The sequence below is a fragment of the Scyliorhinus torazame genome, chromosome 5 (assembly GCF_047496885.1).
Source record: "Scyliorhinus torazame isolate Kashiwa2021f chromosome 5, sScyTor2.1, whole genome shotgun sequence".
Taxonomy (NCBI): Eukaryota; Metazoa; Chordata; class Chondrichthyes; order Carcharhiniformes; family Scyliorhinidae; genus Scyliorhinus; species Scyliorhinus torazame.
Window position 1 is genome coordinate 78,237,746 of NC_092711.1, and position 12,442 is coordinate 78,250,187.

Sequence of the window (12,442 nt, forward strand, 5' to 3'; positions counted from 1 at the left end):
TTGGCCATCATGTCCTGGGGTAGAACTCGAATCCGGAGATTCTGGCTCAGAGGCAACCACACTGCTCCACAAGACCCCCCGCCCACCTTGCCAGGCTATTTAATAATAATGATCTTTGTTGTCACAAGTAGGCTTACATTAACATTGTAATGAAGTTACTGTGAAAAGCCCCCAATCACCACACTCCGGCACCTGTTCGGGGACACAGAGGGAGAATTCAGAATGTTCAAATTACCTAACAGCACATCTTTTGGGACCAAAATTAACCAAATATTGAGGAGCAGTCCCTTCAGGTAACTATACAGGGGCTGCAACCTTTCACATTGAACAAATACTTGGCCCATGGACTCATCGAGGCTAAAAACATCACTTGCAGCCTAATGAACGGTCGCACAGTTGTTAGCACTGTTGCTTCACAAGGTCCCGGGTTCAATTTCCGGCTTGGATCACTGTCTGTGCGGAGTCTGCACGTTCTCCCCATGTATGCGTGGGTTTCTTCGGGTACTAATGTTTCCTCCCATAAGTCCCAAAAGACATGCTTGTTAGGTGAATTGGATGGGATTAGAGGGATACGGCCCAGGAAGTGTAGAAGATTTTAGTTTAGATGGGTAGCATGGTGGGCACGGGCTTGGAGGGCCGAAGGGCCTGTTCCTGTGCTGTACTTTTCTTTGTTCTTTGTTCTATTCTGAAGTCTCCCTCTGTGACCCGAACAGGCGCCGGAATGTGGCGACTAGGGGCTTTTCATAGTAACTTCATTGCATTGTTAATATACGCCTACTTGTGACAGTAAAGATTATTTTTTAAAATTAAATTAAAATTTCCCTACTAGAGCTGATGAATGGTGGCCATTGTTCCCTAAATCCCCCGCGGCCCAGAAACCGCTCGATCCAACTGACTCATTGCGCAGGTGCTGAGTGCGCATGCTCCAGGGCCAGCCAGCCGCAGGGCATTCTGGATGGCTCCTCTGTTCCGAGTCGGAGAGGACCGGGAAGCGGTGGTGCAGATGGGCTGCAGTAAACTGGTCAGGATATGGAATCCAGGGGGAGTGATGGAGCCAGCTCTGGACGGGGAGAGTTTCTCAACTCCTCCGTGAACGCCGTAAACCCAAACTAAGACGCTGCCGGAGCGAGTTTGTGGCTCCGGTTCCTGAGCCTGGGATCAGGGCCAGGTGAACGGCCGCCATGATGGTTCAGAGAAAGGAAGAGCGCATGCGATGGCGTCTGGGTGACGTAGGAGAGAATGGGCAGAACCTTCAGGGTCTCTTTTCCAACTGGGTCCTAGTGCCCGGATACATTATTCAGAATAGTTTAAAGTTGTTAATTGGAACTGCCTCACAGCGACTGAGACCCGGATTTGAATCCGAACTTGGGTGGCTGTCGTTGTGAAGTTTGCACATTCTCCCCGTGTCTGCCTGGGTTTCTTCCGGTGCTCTGCTGTCCTCCCACAACCCAAAGAACTGCAGGTTTGGTGGGGTTATGGGGATAGGGTAGGGGAGTGGGCTTAGGCAGGATGTTCTTTTGGAAGGTCAGCTTTGCTGCACAGAGGGGTCTGGGCTAGTCGGAGTGGAAGATCTGCTCCTGATCTGTTTAAAACACCAATTTGTAGATCCAGATTGGAGCCCTATGGGGGGAGAATGTAGGGCTTCCTCTGGCTGCTCGCCTCTCTTCCGTGGTCTTGTCCATGTTCAGGTGGCCCTGGAACGGAAACATGAGGTGTCCTCCAGTACACTTGACACCTTCCACAACGGTTGGTACCTCAGGGTGCAGAGTGCTTCTGAGACACTGAAAACAACATTCTGGTTTAGTTAAAAAGTTTTCCTTGATTTTGTTGTGATTTTGCCTTCTTTTACTTTGATTGGGCAACATATTTGGGGAAATAAGAGAGAGAAGAATATTCCATTGAAATTAGAATTATTTGTTCTGAATTTCTATCTTGGGCAGACAGTGATACTGACACAGTCAACTCCTTTTACAGGGGATTGGAAGGAGAGGATGTCACACATTCACGATGAGTTGAAGATCACCAGCCTTTGATGTAGGAAAGGATCTGAAACATCAGTGTGACTGGAAAAGCACCGAGACCCACACCGACACACACCCGAGTGAGAGAAACTATTACACAACCTGAAAAACCATCACATCATTCACAGCGGGGAGACACTGTACAATTATTCTTTGTGTCAGCGAGGCTTTAACTGATTATCCAATCCAGTGACACCATGGTGAAACCGTGGAAATGTGGGGCCTGTGGGAAGGGTTTCAGCTCCCCATCTGCAGTGGAAACTCATAAACTCAGTCACACTGGAGATAAGTTGTCCACTTGCTCCACCTGTGGAAAGGAATTCACTCAGTCATCCAGCCTAATGACACACCAGCAAGTTCACACTGGAAAGAAACCATACGATTGCTCTCAGTGTGGGAAGAGCTTCCGGTGTTCATCCCAACTCACTGAACATCTACGGGTTCACACTGGGGAGAGACCATTCCACTGCTCTGAGTGCGGGCAGAGATTCTCTTGTTCTTCCCACCTCATTCTACACAAGCGTGTCCACACTGGTGAGAGGCCATACGTCTGCTCTGTGTGTGGGAAGGGATTTATTAGATCATCACATCTTCTTAGACACCAGCGTGTTCACACTGAAGAGAAAGCCTTCACCTGCACTGAGTGTGGGAAGAGTTTCACTAATTTACCTAATTTTCAGAATCACCAGCGAATTCACAATGGAGAGAAACCCTTTACCTGTGCTGAGTGTGGGAAGGGATTCGCTGCAAAATCGCAGCTTAGGACACATACACTTGTTCACACTGATGAGAGACCATTTCAATGTTCTGACTGTGAGAAGAGCTTTAAAAGCAGAAGGGAGTTGATGAACCACCAGCGAATCCATTCGGGGGAGAAGCCGTTCACCTGCCCTGTGTGTGGCAGAGGATTCACTCAGCCATCCGCTCGTCTGAGTCACCAGAGAGTTCACATGTGATTACAGGGATTGGATTCCTACACTCAGGAATGAACCATGTTCATTCTGACAGTTCAGATTTATTTCCATTGATGTTAAACTCCAGCCCAGTTAATGGGATTATCAGAATGGACATGAATTGCATTAAACACAGTGTTGGAGTCCTTGATTTCTCTAAGATAAGAGAAGACTGATTGATGTCCTGTTACCGACTGTTCCATTGTTGGGCCTTTTCTCCTTTGTTAATGGAACACTTGGATTTATGTAGCACCGCTCAAAACTTCCAGGATGTCCCAAAGTGCTTTACAGACACTGAGGTTCTTTTGAAGTATAGTCACTGTTGTAATGTAGGAAATGCAGCAGCCAGATTGTGTACAACAGGCTCCTACAATCACAAATAAGATGCTGGAAATACTCAGCAGGTCAGGCAGCATCTGTGAAGCAAGAAAGTGAGTTCAAAACGGAACTATGATTATGACCAGATTATCTGTTCAGTGCTCATCACCGAGGGCTTTATATTGAGCAGTTCATTCGAGAGAATTTCCTTCGAAATATCATCAAGGGAACTTTTACATCTAGCTGCAAGAGCAGATGGGGTTATAGTGGAAGGTTTCCTCTGAAAGACAGTGCAGTATTCCCTCAGTACAGTGCAGTATTCCCTCAGTACAGTGCTGTATTCCCTCTGTACAGTGCTGTATTCCCTCAGTACTGTGCTGTATTCCCTCAGTACAGCATCGGAATACCAGCCGGATTTTATGGTCAGGTTTCTGGAGCTGAAATTGAACCCACATCATCCTGACTCAGATGGGAACATAACCACTGAACAATAACACCTCATCGTTAACTCGAGATTATTTCCGCTCTCTCGTCCTTGGTTGCTCTCCTGAACACATTAATCCATTGGGCTCTCGGACAAATCCAAGTGGATTCAACAGGTTTCCAGGGTTCATGCTGATGCTACAGCAAGAGATCGAGAAGGTTTTTATTTCTGAATTCAAGAACTGGCATCAAATATCACAACATGGTGACAATTTGAACTCAAGGCTTTGCCTTTCAAAGACTTTGGCCTTAACCATTCAGGCCATTTGCTACTTTCTGAGAGAAAGAGCTTGAGATGGGAGAGATGGAACTTGCCTCCAAACCAATTGCCAAGACTCCTGATTCTGATGTAAAAATACCATTTAAAACCAGCAAGTCAGAGTAATTGTTGCCAAAATTGATAAAGTAAAATTGTAGCTTTGCTATTTCAAACTTCTAAATGGAAATTTACCTGAAGCTGAGTGGGATTATCAAATATTCAGAACAAAACCTGATGACAAACAGTCTGGGTGGTTCCCGGGAATCGGAAAAGAAGGTTTCCTTTTGGGAAATAAATTGAAGATTAAGAAAACCCGCCAGCCCCACAATACTGGAAATTGAATTTGAACTAATTTTGAAAATAAAAACATTTAAACTGTTGATACCTGGAATCAAATTGGAAAGTCTGATTCCTGTTTTAAAGGTAGTAGGAGTACTGGACAGTAATGTTTCTCTCAGCCTCATGAATGAGATATCTAATGGGATATGTATAATTGTATAAGAGGAAGTGATTGAGCACAGAATAAAGTTAAGGAAAATTAACTCCACTAAATGGGAATTGGAATAACTCACTGTGGGTGTAGTTCAGTGGAATATATCAATGTGGTATTGATGTATATTTTAATGAAAGGAAAGTGTAGATGAGACTAATAAATTGATGGCTCTCTTGGAGATGTTTGCATCGTTGTGGATAAACGTTCAAAGAGAATTGCATTTGATAAACTGGCCACTGCCGAGACATTGAAGCATTCAGGGGGAGATGAGCAAAGATATTTACAGACACATATAAGTGGGACTAGGCAGTAAGTTTCAGTAGAAATGATTCATTTTCAGGTGAGGTACATTTTATATTTACTGAAGTAAGCTAATAAGATCAAGGAAGCCATTGTGAAACTAACATTTAAATGAAAAGGGCATTTTGTATTCAGCAATTGATCGATTGTATTAATCAATGATGTGTATTAATTATTCACTAGTCAGAAACAAATTATTAATTAAGTAGTGTGCCTCAGTTGATTTTAATTGAAGATTTAATAATCTGGAAGTGGTTGTGTTAAAAGACTTGGTTGTACCTAAAACTGTAAGCCTGTTTTAAATTCTATATTACAGCTTCTGTGGGAAGGAATGTATGATCTGATATGATCGTTAGCAACGAGTCTTCATACCCTCGGTAACCTTATTTGTAACTGGAAGGTCACACAATGATGGGAGGGATACATTAAACATTCCCATTGTATCCTGATCTGAGACATTTACCCAAATGGTTAAAAAAACAATCAAATTGATTCAGGTATGAAATTGACCAACCATTGAGTTCTAATCAGTTTATTCAAACTGAGATAAGAGCGACTGAGGGATTTAAAACCCGAGGAGAAGGTCTGTTGCCAGCCAAGTACTGGAATCCCCAAAGCAAGATTCCCATCAGAATTGTTGTCAAAGAAGGGGTACCAGAGGGATTATGTTTTTACAGCCTGATCAACCAAGAGAAATGGTAAAAGTCTGTCTTGTATCGATCAGTTTACCCTTTTCCTTCTGTATCGCTATGTGTCTTTATTTTAAATAAATTAATTTCAATTTACCATCTGAAATTCCTGTCCTTCCTAATCGTTAAGTCTTGTTCAAACTAAAACAATCGAGTGAACTATTTACAAACACTGGTGGATTGGTTGATTGCAATTAGACTTAAACAATTCTATGTTTTAATATGAGATCACCTGAAAGTCTCTGAATTGTCTGCATTGGATGGAGCCCTTGTAGCCTCATGTGAGGATATCACTGAGTGTGCAGCTGTGATTTGTCAAATGTAAAATAACTTATTCAGAAATGCTTTGTGAAATTCACTGAAGAATGAATCCCAGACATGTTCAAACTGTGTCTGAGGCCAAACTAGTTTCAGCTGATGCTTCATCAATGACCGGACTCCCATGATAAGGTCAGAAGTGGGGATGCTTGCTAATGACTGCACAATGTTCACCATTTGCGACTCCTCAGTTACTGAAGCGCCAATGGCCAAATGCAGCGAGATAATATCTAGGTTTATACAGACAAGTGGTAAGTTGCATTTGCGCCACACAAGTGCCAGACTATGATCATCTCCAACAAGAGAGGATCTAACAATTGCCCCTTGACATTCAATAGCATTACCATCATTGAATCCCTCGCTGTCAACATCCTGGGGGTTACCATTGACCAGAAACCAAACTGGACTAGCCATAAATGGTGTCTACAAGAGCAGATCAAAGGCAAGAATCCTGCGGCGAGTAACTCACCTCCTGACTCCCTAAAACCTGTGCACTATCTAAAAGACACATCAGGAATGTAATGGAATACTCCCCACTTGTCTGGATGGGTGCAGATCCAACAACACTCAAGAAGGACAAAGTAACCCACTTGATTGGCAACCTATCCACAAACATTCACTCCCTTTACCACATATGAAAAATGGCAGGTGTGTGTACTTTCTACAAGATGCACTGCAGTAACTCACCAAGGCTCCCTAGGCAGCACCTTCTAAACTCAGGATCACCACCATCTAGAAGCAGAATGGCAGCAGATACCTGGGAACACCGTCACCTCCAGGTTCCCCTCCAAATCACTAACCATTAGTTAGTGATTAGTTAGACTAGAAGGGCTTGCGGTTCATAAGGAGGAGGTGTTAACAATTCTGGAAAGGGTGAAAATAGATAAGTCCCCTGGGCCGGATGGGATTTATCCTAGGATTCTCTGGGAAGCTAGGGAGGAGATTGCTGAGCCTTTGGCTTTGATCTTTAAGTCATCTTTGTCAACAGGAATAGTGCCAGAAGACTGGAGGATAGCAAATGTCCCCTTGTTCAAAAAGGGGAGTAGAGACAACCCCGGTAACTATAGACCAGTGAGCCTTACTTCTGTTGTGGGCAAAATCTTGGAAAGGTTTATAAGAGATAGGATGTATAATCATCTGGAAAGGAATAATTTGATTAGACACAGTCTCAGAGCTTATAAAAAGCTGGATTAGCCAAAATTCACTGTGAGAAATGTTGGGGAATGCAGGATTTAGTGAGAGGGAGGAACTGAAGGAGATCAATATTAGTAGAAAAATAGTGTTGGGGAAAATGATGGGATTGAAGGCTGATAAATCCCCAGGGTCTAATAATCTGCATCGGCAAGTAATTAAGGAAGTGGCTCTCGAAATAGTGGATGTATTGGTGATCATCTTCCAGGATTCTATAGTCTCTGGAACAGTTCCTGCGGATTGGAGGGTGGCTGATGTAACTCCACTATTTAAAAAGAGAGCTAGAGAGAAAACGGAATTATAGACCAGTAAGCCTGACATCGGTAGTGGGGAAAAGTCTAGAATCCATTATCAAGATTTTATAGCTCAGCACTTAGAAAGCAGTGTCAGGATCGGACAGAGTCAGCATGGATTTATGAAGGGAAAATCATGCTTGACAAATCTACTGGAATTTTGAGGATGTAACTGGTGGAGTTGACGAGGGAGAGCCAGTGGATGTGGTGCATTTGGACTTTCAGATGGCTTTTGGCAAAGTCCTCCTTAGGAGATGAGCTTTTACAATTGAAGCACATGGAATTAGGAGTAGTGTATTGGTATGGATAGAAAACTGGTTGGCAGACAGGAAACAGAATGGGAATTAACAGGTCTTTTTCAAATTGGTAGGCAGTGACTACCACAGGGATTGCTGATCAAACCCCAGCTATTTACAATATATATATAAATGATTTAGATGAGGGAACAAAATGTAATATCTGCAAAATTACAGATGACATCAAGTTGTGTGGGAGGGTGAGCTGTGAGGAGGGTGCAGAGATCCTTCAGTGTGATTTGGACAAGTTGAGTGAGTGGGCAAATGAATGGCAGATGTAATTATACAGGGCCTTGGTGAGGCAACAACTGGAATATTGTGTGCAGTTTTGGTCTCCTTATCTTTATTCTTCCTCGAGGGGGAGTGCAGCGAAGGTTTACCAGACCAAATCCCAGGATGGCAGGACTGATGTATGAGGAGAGATTGAATCAATTAAGATTTTATTCTCTGAAATTAGAAGAATGAGAGGGGATCTCATAGAAACCTATAAAATTCTAACAGGATTGGACAGGGTAGTTGCAGGAAGGATGTTCCGATGGTGGGTGTGTCCACAACCAGGGGTCACAGTCTGAGGATATGAGGGTAGCCCATTTAGGACAGAGATGAGGAGAAATATCTTCATCCAGAGAGTGGTGAGCCTGTGGAATTCGTTGGCACAGAAAGTAGTTGAGGCCAATTATGTAGAATGTATGTTTTCAAGAAGCAGTTAGAAACAGCACTTAGGGCGAAGGGGATCAAAGAATATTGGCGGGGGGGGGGGGGGGGGGGGGTGGGGGATGCAGGATCAAGCGATTGAGTTGGATGATCAGCCATGATCATAATGAATGGTGGAGCAGGCTCAAAAGGGCCGAATGGCCTCCTGTTATTTTCTGTGTGAGAAGTCAATACGGATGTTTTCTATTCATAATAGTGAGATCTGCAAGAAAGTTGTTGTATAATCTAAAATAGTTTAAAAATAATTAATATTATTGAAATCTTATGAAGAAATATCTCACTGCAGCTTGCTGGTGAAAAACATAAGACATGCTTGTTACTTTAAAATCACTCGTTAGCTGGGCAGCACGGTGGCACAGTGGTTAGCACTGCTGCCTCATGGCGCCGAGGTCCCAGGTTCGATCCTGGCTCTGGGTCATTGTCCGTGTGCAGTTTGCACATTCTCCCCGTGTTTGCGTGGGTTTCGCCCCCACAACCCAAAGATGTGTCAGGTAGGTGGATTGGCCACGCTAAATTGCCCCTTAATTGGAAAAAATGAATTGGGCACTCTAAATTTATTTAAAAGATAAAAATAAATAAAATCACTTGTCAGCTTGATCTAACCCCATTCCCCCACTCCACTTTGTGGGTAATCTGAGAATCCCAAATTCGAATTTAAGAGTCCCAGCTTGCCATACCTTCCATACTGTCTCTCCGAGCTTTTGCATCCAGGGATGGTTTTGCTAACCTGCCCCAAGGCCCTCAAACACTGCCTGGGGTTCTTTTCATACTACGCCCAGTGGGTCCCAAACCATGCAGACAAGGCCCGCCCACTCATCCAGTCCACCCATTTTCCCCTGACAGCCGAGGCTCTACATGCCTTCGACCGTATCAGAGCCGATATCACTAAGGCCGCGATGCACGCAGTAGATGAGACGCTGCCCTTTCAAGTGGAGAGCGACGCATGAGACATCACCCTAGCGGCCACCCTCAAACAGGCAGGCAGGCCGGTGGCATTCTTTTTCCGCACCCTTCATGCCTCCTCAATTCGGCACTCCTCCGTCGGAAAAGAGGCCCAAGCTATCGTTGAAGCTGTGCGGCATTGGAGGCATTTCCTGGCCAGCAGGAGATTCACGCTCCTCGCTGACCAACGGTCGGTAGCCTTCATGTTTAATAACACACAGCGGGGCAAGATCAAAAATGATAAAATCTTGAGGTGGAGGATCGAGCTCTCCACATACAACTACGAGATTATGTATCGCCCCGGCAAGCTCAACAAGCCCCCAGACGCCCTATCCCGAGGTACATGTGCCAGCACCCAAGAAGACTGACTCCGGACCCTGCACGACAGCCTTTGTCACCCAGGAGTCACACGGTTGTACCATTTCATAAAGGCCCGCAATCTGCCCTACTCCGTCGAGGAAGTGCAGACAACCAGGGACTCCCAGATCTGTGCAGAGTGCAAACCGCACTTCCACCAGCCGGACTGCGCACGCCTGGTGAAGGCCTCCCGCCTCTTTGAACACTTCAGCATGGATTTCAAAGGGCCCCTCCCCTCCACCGACCGTAACACGTATTTCCTCAGTGTGGTCGATGAGTACTCCAGATTCCCCTTCGCCATCCCATGCCCCGACATGACATCTGCCACCGTCATCAAAGCCCTCAACACAATCTTTGCTCTGTTCGGTTTCCCCGTCTACATCCACAGTGACAGGGGATCCTCATTCATGAGTGATGAGCTGCGTCAGTACCTGCTCAGCATGGGTATCGCCTCCAGCAGGACGACCAGCTATAACCCCCGGGGAAACGGGCAGGTAGAGAGGGAGAACGGGACGGTCTGGAGGGCTGTCCAACTGGCCCTGCGGTCCAGGAATCTCCCGGCCACCCGCTGGCAGGAGGTCCTCCCCGATGCACTGCATTCCATTCGGTCACTACTATGCACCGCCACTAACGACACACCCCATGAACGTCTCTTTGCCTTCCCCAGGAAGTCTACATCTGGGGTGTCACTCCCGACTTGGCTCGCAGCTCCAGGACCCGTACTCCTCCGTAGGCACGTCCGACTCCACAAGCCGGACCCGTTGGCAGAAAGGGTGCAGTTGCTCCCTTCACGAACCCCCAGTCTGCCTACATAGCATACCCCGGTGGCCGCCAGGATCCTGTCTCCCTCAGGGACCTGACACCAGCAGGTTCCACACACACACACCTCTGGCCTGGCTCCACCCCACCCTCTCCCAGCGCTCCCAGAAGCAACCACCCCAGGACCATCCGTCCTTCCCCTGCCCACGCCTGAGGATGAAGAGGATTTTGGCATGCTCCCAGAGTCACCGAGGACCAGACCGACATCGGAATTATCGCCGCCACCACTGCGTCACTCCAAGTGGCACATCAAGGCCACGGACCGACTAAATTTATAACTGGTTCAGGACTGCCTAACCTCTGGACTTCAACATTTTTTTGCAATGCTGTACATTAAACTCAAACTTTCTGTATATAGTTCTCCAGCACCCCCGCCGGACTCAATTTTAACAGGGGGTGAATGTGGTAAACCACTGTTGTACATATATTAGGATATGTATGATAAGACCCTGTACTACAGGTACAGCGGTAGTCCCTGCCTGCTGGCTCCGCACAGTAGGCAGAGTATAAATATGTGTGTCCTCCGTACAGCAGCCATTTTGCCAGCTGCTGTGGGAGGCCACACATCTTAGAGTAATAAAGCCTCATTTGTATTCAACTCTCGTCTTTGTCCAATTGATCGTGCATCCGTAGTTTAGGGAGAATGAGAAACTCAAGCAGGTGCTCCAGTGCAGACAGGTCACCGTGGAAATGTTGTTAAGACATTCCTTCACTGCAGACAGGTCATCGTGGAAACGCTGATCAGACATTCCATTCCACAGAATCGACTCATTGGAAACTCTAATTGGATTGGGGAGAGGACAGAGTTTGTCTGTTATTAACCTCAACATAAACTTAAACCAGAGTAAATAATGGAACACATTAAATTCTAATCTGTGATGTTTATAGCTACAGTAATGGAATTATCAGAATAATAGAATCAACAGGCAGGGTAGTTTAGGGAAAATGAAGAAATTACAGAAGAAACGTAACTGGTGGGAACCCGAGAATGTGTCCTTGTAAATCACAGATGAGAGAAACTCCTGCTGTCTTTTCCTCACTTGCTGCATGAACTGTGTTCCATACTGGGCACCAAACCTCAGGAAATATATATTGCACTTGGCAACAGTCCAGTTCAGATTGACCATGAAGAAGTGAGGCTGGTGATCTGAGTGAATCCCTTCCCACACACGGAGAACATTAACAGTAACTCCTCAGTGTGAACAGGCCGATTAATTTCCAGGTCTGATTAAATCTATTCCACAGACCCCAGATTTCCAAGATTTCTCCCCAGCGTGACTACATACCGTTCGAAAGGTCAGATCATCGGCTAAAACATTATCTACATTCAGAACAGGTGAACTGTTTCTCCCAACATTAAACGGGGCTTTTTGCTTCCATGGTTAAAGGCTGACGATGTTCATGACCATGGAGGGATTTGACAACCTGAATACAAATTTTATAATGGAGGCATTGCTTAATCAGAGCTTGAGTAGGTCAATGAGCACAGTGGTGATGGTGAACAGGACTTTGAATGATCTCATATTTCCGTGTGCGGGTGCGGTGAATGAGAGAGGCTGGATAGGAATGTATTGGAATCAAGTCTAAAGGTAACAAAGGGAGGACACAATCTCAGACTCAAGGAACAATCCTTTACAACAGAGATGAGGAGGAATTTGTTCAGCCAGAGGGTGGTGAATCTGTGAACTCTTTGCTGCAGAAGGCTGAGGAGCCAAATCACTGAGTGTCTTTAAGACCGAGATAGATAGGTTCTTGATTAATAAGGGGATCAGGAGTTATGGGGAGAAGGCAGGGGAATGGGGATGAGAAAATATCAGCCATGATTGAATGGCGGAGCAGACTTGATGGGCCGAGTGGCCTAATTCTGCTTCTATGTCTTATGGTCTTATGGTAACAGGAGCACGGATGAGCGTTTCAGCAGCAGATGAGCTGGGGAGTGGTGGACACAGGCGACATTGGTATCAGTGATGGTGTGGAAATGTGTTCAGAAACTCAC

General features: G+C 45.6%; 1 protein-coding gene across 1 annotated transcript in view; it reads left to right on the top strand.

Moving 5' to 3' along the window:
• Positions 1-1,013: 1,013 nt before the first annotated feature.
• LOC140422635 (uncharacterized) overlaps positions 1,014-12,442 on the top strand; it is a 29,010-nt gene continuing 17,581 nt past the window's right edge. Inside the window, exons 1-2 of the mRNA XM_072507639.1 lie at positions 1,014-1,168; positions 1,975-2,968. Coding sequence (XP_072363740.1) covers positions 2,219-2,968 — 750 coding nt within the window. The 5' untranslated portion in view covers positions 1,014-1,168; positions 1,975-2,218. The remainder of the gene's footprint in view (positions 1,169-1,974; positions 2,969-12,442) is intronic.